Below are 8,196 nucleotides of genomic sequence, written 5' to 3' on the forward strand. Positions count from 1 at the left end.
TACTTAGACATTGGCGATTTAGGCTGACATTGGCTACTATGCCTGGAATTTTGATATTGACAACTTTGGCCGGAAGCGGCTACTATGGCCAAAACCTCTTTGGACTTTTTATTATTATTTTTTTTTCAACAAAAGAGAATTGGGTGGGTGGTATTTGCTGATAGAGGAAACAATGGCAATGCGGCATGTCATCCTGACAAAGAGAGAGACTCACGTGGGTATGGGAAGAGGAATAGTTCGGGCACATGATGAAAAAATGTGGAAGGATGAGGAAACCCAAGAAAAAAAAAAATTGGCACACAATAGATATTTGTGGGCATTTTGATTTTGGTTATTTGAAGATCCAAAAGGATGAGTGAAGATGAGTGAACAAAAAAAAAAAAAAACAAAGAAACAAAAATAAAAAATTGGCATAGGATCGAATATTGGCGTTAGCTTATAGCCCTGATACGATGTAAGAATATTTAATTTAAGATAGAGATGAGAATAAGAAATAGATACATAGAATTAAGGTGGTTCGGCCTATGACCTACATTCACAAGTCAAAGTCTTTTCTTTGACTACATATTTTCTTAATTCATTTGATTGTATACAAAACTATATTTATAGAGAAATAGTCTAAAGATTACAAGTCTCTTATACTTTTATATTAACAACAATAAATCTAATTTATTATCTTGTAACTCTTGTCTCTTAAGTTCTTGTAATTCTTATCTCAATAATAAATGACGTTTTCCAAACGTTTTGATGCCTAGAAACGAAATAAATTCTGTAATTTAAAAATCTACAAATTTTTTAGAATTGTATGAAATCTTAGGGTGCGTTTAAGATTGCGATTTCGTTGGTAAACAATGCGATTTTAAATTAAATCGCAGAAAATAAATCGTTTGAAAATTTCGTTTTTAAAAAATTGCGATTTGAAAACGTAGAAAACTGTTTTTTCAAATCGTAAGCAATGGAGTGTTTTTTTTAAAACGCAGAATTTTAAAGACTAACTTAATATTTTAAAAGTCAAATTACGATTTTACCACACGCATAACTATATTTTTAAAAAATATTTTTTCTAATTACATATTTTAAAATCATTATTTTTAACTCTAACTTTTAAAACGGCAAATCCAATCATACCCTTAATCCCCACAACACCATTCTCATGATTGTAAAAATTAATTATTAAATTTTACTATCCCATGATTACCGATCATATAAATATCATGTCTCAAAAAGTTGTTTACCTCGTATGGTGGAAAAAAATAACTGATAACTTCCACGATGCCCACGAACACACCGACACGGAACTTTTGCAGCTGACAACTGTACTTCACTCACTAATCCTCTATTATTAAACGCGGTTTCTTGGCTTAATTATCACGCTATTTCTCATATATCAGTTACTTAGTTCATAAGAATCCCAACGCCCATCACTTTTTCAGATCCCTGCGCTCCAAGAAAGTAACCCAACAGAAAAACCCTGCCAACTGCTCAGTCTTTACAACCACAAAGAATGACCAAAGAGCATTACGCAGACCGTTTGTCACCCGCCGGAGGATATCATCGGAGAGACGACTTAGAGTTTTCCATGTTCAAACACGGAGACCAACGCCGGCCCGGAAAATGCTTTGTATGTGTTCTCGCCGGATTCGTCGTCCTGAGCATCGTCGCTTTAGTTTTCGCAGTAACAGTGTTGCGTATCAAAAGCCCGGAAGTGAAACTAACGTCGGTCACGGTGAAGAACCTCAGGTACGGCAATTCTCCGTCTCCTTCTTTCAACGCGACTTTGGTTGCAGAAATGAGTATCAAGAACATGAACTTTGGCTACTTCGAATTTGAGAGCGGCGTCGCCGACATCCAATATGGCGGCGCGACTGTTGGGAAGAGGAAAATAGCACGTGGGCTTGCTCGTGCTAAGGAGACGAGGAAGATGAATATAACTGTTGATGCGACGTCGTCGAACGCGTCAGAAATCGACATAAATTCAGGGGTGTTAGAGCTCAGAAGCTACGCCAAGTTGAGAGGAAGAGTTTGCTCGCTGAAGATTGTAAAGAAGATGAAGACTGCGGAGATGAATTGCACCATGACAGTTAACTTGATTAGCAGCACGATCAACGACTTAATATGCAAATAATTAATGCGATTTTTTTGGATTTTATTTTATTTTCCCTTAGTTAATTTGTTTTATATTATGTTGCTGGTGAGATTTTTTTTAGGGGTTGTATACTTTTATTCATTTATGTATATCATCAAAAGAGAGATAATTTTTGGGCACATTTTGACGTAGTTTTTACTGCAATTCTCGTAATATAATTGATAAAATAATTAAGAAAACATTTATTTTAATTGATCTAAGGTTTGGAAATCTTTAACTGTTCTTTTCACTTTCTATGAAAAACTTATCCTTCCAATGAGATTCCGATCGTCTTCCATTCAAATGAACTTGAAAGGAATTGGTTCTTGCATAAAGAAATAAATAAAAACATAAGACTTGATTTGGCTTCCGCACCTATAGACCGGTCTGTTGCTTGTAATTTATAGAACAGTTTATTACAAACTATTTCAATGTTTGAACTGGTAATATTGCATTTGAACAGCATTTTTTTCCCCATTAAAAAAAAAAAAAAAGTTAAAGAAAAAGAAATCCCTCAAATATAAGGAACCGAATAGTTCATTTGAACAGTGGACTAGAGAGAATTCAGGTCCCTTCTAATGCATGCATGTATGATCGACTAGCTATGTGATTTCACATGTTAAAAACTTTGATTTTAAACAAAATTGTATAGAAATTGTATGGTTTGAAAATGCATTTTTTTTTTTAACAAATTACAGAATAAAAATGTAAAAAAAAAAAAAAAAAATGTATTTTTAAATTTCAACCAAAATGGTGCATTTTTTAAAATATACAATTTAAAATATTAAACTATAATTTTAAAGTCCATATCTTAATTTAACCAAATGTTTATTTATATTTTTAAAATCACTAATTTTTTTAATCAAAACATTGCAAATCCAAACCGACCCAATATGCACATGCAGTTAGAATCACCAAAACTCGAATTAAATTCATTTGGCCCACCTGTTGTTTTGTTGGCTTGGGAGTAATAAAATATAATTTTTATATGAAAAATAATTGCCCTTACATACACGTATGGCCCGCCGTACAGCTAGCTATGTAGCTATGTAGGTGTACTATTATTATGTTGATGGAATGCAAATGGCATCATATCAGACATATTTAATTTTTTTCTAAAGGATATGGTTAGGGTCTGTCCCAAATCAATTCTCGGGGCCGGCTGCAACGCGAAGCAATTAAAGCAATTAATTGTCTAGGTCCTACACTTACAAAAAAAAAAAAAAAAAAAAAAAATCCTAAATAATATCATTAAAAGGACCTTTAAGAAAGTAAAAAAAAAAAAAAATGATAAATGGAAAATATATATATATATATGTAACTGTCATGTATATAACATTAAATGAGGATCAATAGAAGATGAAGGGAGTTATCCTTGGTGTTTAAGTAAGGATTAATTTTTTTTTTAAAAATTCTTACAATTTTTTTTTTTTTTTTTTTTTTTTTTTTTTTTTTTTATGATTAACTAATGAATATTTATGGCTTACATGTAGGAAAACAAATTAAATAGTTAATCATAAAAAAAAAAAAAAAAAAGTAGTTAGAGTTGTGTAAAGATTGTGTAAGAGTTGTGCAATAAACATTACTCTTAAAAAAATTAAGGTGTCTTTTAGCCCATAAAAAAAGAAAATAAAAATCAAGAGAAGGTGAATTGAGACCCCAATTGCAACACTATCTAAATTTTCCTCTTTGTCCTCATCGTTTAGGGTTTCGGCAGAGCTTAAATCAATTAAAGATCGAGTCTCAGAGGCTTTACCTGATCGAGCCAATAATGGAGTTTAATACCCTACCTATCCAGCTGATTCCACCATCGAAAGAGAAAAATCAATACAAAAAAATCAAAAATTACTAACGTGCAGAAATTAACACGCTACTGAACTTACTAACGTCATATAAATATACACGTTACTAAATACTTTAGTAACTTGCAAAAATTAGCATGATACTATTTAGTAACGCATAATTATAACATGTTACAATATAGTAACGTGTAAAACATTATACGTTATTACTTAGTAACGTGCTACCTTTTGCAGGTTACTAACATATATTTTGAATTTTTTTTTTTATAGTATATATAAATTCAAAATTATACTAACGCGGTGTAGTATGCACGTTACTAGAGTAGTAACGTGGAAAACTTACACATTCCAATTATATAAGTAACCTGTAAATATAGCATGTTCCAATTATTGTAACGCATAAGTTTTCCACGTTACTGTATAATATCGGGCAAACTTACACGTTACAATATAGTAACGTGCCATATTTGGTCGTTATAATTGGAACGTGCAAATTCGCACGTTACTATAATTGGAACGTGCAAATTTGCAGGTTACTATATAGTAACCCATAAGTATAACTCATTCCAATTGTAATTAATTTAGTACCGTGGTTATTTCTACTATTGTTTCCAAGTGCCAAAATTCAAAATTTATAAACCCTTATGGTCAGTTTGGATGCAAGTAGAAAATGTTTTTTACTTGCTACAGTATTTGCTTTTTTAAATAACAAATTATATTTTATTTACTTTTTTTCTTCTAATTTTATCTCACAAAGTCGAATTTCAAAATTCGCACACCAAATAAGAATTAAATTTTGATTTCAAAAATTGAAAAACTCAAGCACACCATAAACTTCCTTAGTTCACCATATGTTTTAATCAAATATACCCTATGTATCAGTAGCATAATATATATTTTATGCATTTATGTTATATAGGGTTTATATATATATATATATATATATATATATATATATATATATATATATATATATAATATGGTATGATTTTTAATTATCTGCTCTCGCTTATTATTTATATTCCGCGGTTGATATATTTTCATCGTTCATCATTTAGAACAACCTAAAATAATAAACTAGTAATGTGTAATTATTATCACGTTACTAATTATAACTTAGTAACGTGCAAATAACTGCACGTTACTAAAGTTTAGTATATTTTGCACGTTACTAGTTTTTATGCTAGTAACGTGCAGTTATTTGCACGTTACTATTATTATCAAATTCGAACTAATTATACTGACAAAATTGATTACAAAGCGCGCGAATCCTTGGAAGGTTTCAGGAATCTATAGTAACGTGACAAATGTTCACGTTACTAACATAGTAACGTGACACATTTACACGTTACTCATTTATTATATTAGTAACGCGCAATTAAATATACGTTGCTATACTGCCACATGTCATTTTTCAATTAAAGAATTCAAATAAAATTCAAAAACCCTAAAAAATAAATAAAACCAAAATTGTTGTTTGGAAAATATAACAAACTTAACAAATTTTTTTTTTTTTTTAAAAAAAAAAGACGATTTAAATTGTATTTATCCATTAAAATAAATTTTCGATTTAATGTCCAAATGCATAGTATCGGTATACAAGGTATAATGTCTAACTATAATGTCCAAGTGCATAGGATCGGTATACAACGTATAATTGGGCAAATATAATGTCAAAGTGCATAGGATCGATATACAAGGTATAATTGGGTAAGTATAATGTCCAAGTGGGTAGGATCGATATACAACGTATAATATCTAAGTATAATGTCCAAGTGCATAAGATCGGTATACAACTTATAATTGGGTAAGTATAATGTCCAAGTGCATAGGATTGGTATACAAGGTATAATGTCTAAGTATAATGTCAAAGTAAATAGGATCGGTATACAACGTATAATTAGGTAAGTATAATATCTAAGTGCGTAGGATCAGTATACAACGTATAATGTCCAAGTGCATAGGATTGGTATATACAAGGTATAAAGTCTAACTATAATGTCCAAGTGCATAGGATCGGTATACAACGTATAATTAGATAAGTATAATATCTAAGTGCATAGGATCGGTATACAACGTATAATTGGGTAAGTATAATGTCTATGTGCATAGGATCGGTATACAACGTATAATGTCTAAGTATAATGTCTATGTGCATAGGATCGGTATACAACGTATAATGTCTAAATATAATGTCCAAGTGCATAGGATCAGTATATACAAGGTATAATGTCTAAGTATAATGTCCAAGTACATAAGATCGATATACAACGTATAATTGGGTAAGTATAATGTCCAAGTGCATAGGATCGGTATACAAGGTATAATGTCTAAGTATAATGTCAAAGTGCATAGGATCGGTATACAACGTATAATTGGGTAAGTATAATATCAAAGTGCATAGGATCGGTATACAAGGTATAATTGGGTAAGTATAATGTCCAAGTGCGTAGGATCAGTATACAACGTATAATGTCCAAGTGCATAGGATCGGTATATACAAGATATAATGTCTAAGTGCATAGGATCGGTATACAAGGTATAATGTCTAAGTATAATGTTAAAGTGCATAGGATCGGTATACAACGTATAATGTCTAAGTATAATGTCCAAGTGCATATGATCGGTATACAACGTATAATTGGGTAAGTATTATGATATTTCTAGCATCCATTCTGAAACAGTGACGGCCTTTGCAACCTCCAATCAGCGCCTTAAACCACTTCATGAACGGGCTTCCAGTTTGAAGGACTTGCTTGTACGAGTTAAGAATCAATTGTCCAGTTGTGAAGTTGAGACTAAGGAGCTAGAGGCTCGTGTGGGTGAGATTTATTGGGATATTTTGGAGTCCCAAATGAGTTTGCAAGCTCTATCTCAAGAAGCAGAAGAGGCAATGAAGCTTCATCAGCAGAGGGAACACGAGCGAAAAGCAGCCAAGACAGCCTTATTAACCTTTCTCAATGTAGAATATGACATAATGCTTTATGTTATGTATATTATGCCCTTTAGCAAAGTGCAAATTCACGTGTCTCCTACTCCCCCCTTTGCAAGGCATGGTCCTAGGGAATTTAGCTCTTGGTCTAAACACTTGGACATGATCATTGATAATAGCTTAAAAGTGCATATTTTCTTTATTAAAATAAGCATTATCCTACTATATTTTATCATAATTCTTGCATTTTATATTTAATTGGGAGAATATTGTTTAATTATTAAAGTTGAGCTTAAATTGGTATTAATGCAATGAATTGTTATTTTGTAGAAGACTAAAAGGAGAAAGACGTGTGGAGGACCAAGGAAATAAAGAATAAATTCGTGGGGTCCACGTAGAAGAAAACAAAACATGAAAAATAAGAAAAGCATATCTTTCCATAACAAGACAATTGATTTTCTTTCCTTATATGGCAGATTTATGAGCACCTAACTCACACATATTTCCTACCATTAAAGGATCAGCACCTAATCAGCTATTTCCATGCATAACTCACCAACACATGTATGGAGACATGGAAAAGTCTTGCGCTGCTTTAATTGTCGAGATACATGATTTGTTTTCCATGAAGAGCTAAACTTGCAATAATTCTTAAACAATGAAAGAATCAAGAAAACATGTGTGTGGCATCGAAAGACCTAGCAAATTAGTCTATATATATCATGCTTTGCTTGTGCTAAAAGGGGAGAAGTCGGAGAGAAGCTGGGGAGAAGCCAGAGGAGAAACAGAGAAGGGGGCAGTTATGGAGGCTCTCAATCGGTTTTGTTATTTTTTATTTTTTATTTTCATAAACATAAGTGGTTAAATCTCTAGCTAAGGCTAGGGGTGAAACCTAGTATTTTTATTATGTATTCTTGAGACTATGTTATTTGTTCTTCATAAATTAATGATTAAATTTGGGGATGATTTTTATTTGAGAGTAATTTAATGAAACAAGTTTATTTTGATTCATTATGATTTTTGTTTATATCAAATGCTTACTTCGTTTGATTTGATATGATTCGAAAATATATTGAATGCTTAATTTATTGTGTCATGTTTTTGAAATCAAATTCTCAATCAACCCATGTTTAATTTATTTTATATTTACATTGTGCTTAGTTGTTTTATTTTTCGATTAGGAGAGTTGATTCTCTACCTAGTTGAGTTAAAAACATATGTCTCAAGAATATGTAATAAATTGCTAGGTGGATCCCTGAAGTCTTAGTGTTTTCTTTTAATTTTTCTTTTTATTAATTTAGTTTAGTTAATTTTATTTTAGTTTATCATCTATCCAT

At 31.4% G+C, this 8,196-nt stretch overlaps 1 protein-coding gene across 1 annotated transcript; it reads left to right on the forward strand.

Annotated features, from left to right (window-relative positions):
• Positions 1-1,398: 1,398 nt before the first annotated feature.
• Positions 1,399-2,267, forward strand: LOC133854740 (late embryogenesis abundant protein At1g64065-like). Its single transcript, XM_062291006.1, has one exon. The coding sequence runs from the start codon at positions 1,505-1,507 to the stop codon at positions 2,123-2,125; it is 621 nt and encodes a 206-aa protein (XP_062146990.1). The 5' UTR covers positions 1,399-1,504; the 3' UTR covers positions 2,126-2,267.
• The last annotated feature ends 5,929 nt before the right edge of the window (positions 2,268-8,196 follow it).

This window comes from Alnus glutinosa, chromosome 13, assembly GCF_958979055.1.
Source record: "Alnus glutinosa chromosome 13, dhAlnGlut1.1, whole genome shotgun sequence".
Lineage (NCBI taxonomy): Eukaryota > Viridiplantae > Streptophyta > Magnoliopsida > Fagales > Betulaceae > Alnus > Alnus glutinosa.

What these genes read in the sequence shown, in the direction of transcription:
- LOC133854740 (XM_062291006.1), top strand. Translation starts at nt 1,505, where the DNA reads ATGACCAAAGAGCATTACGCAGACCGTTTGTCACCCGCCGGAGGATAT.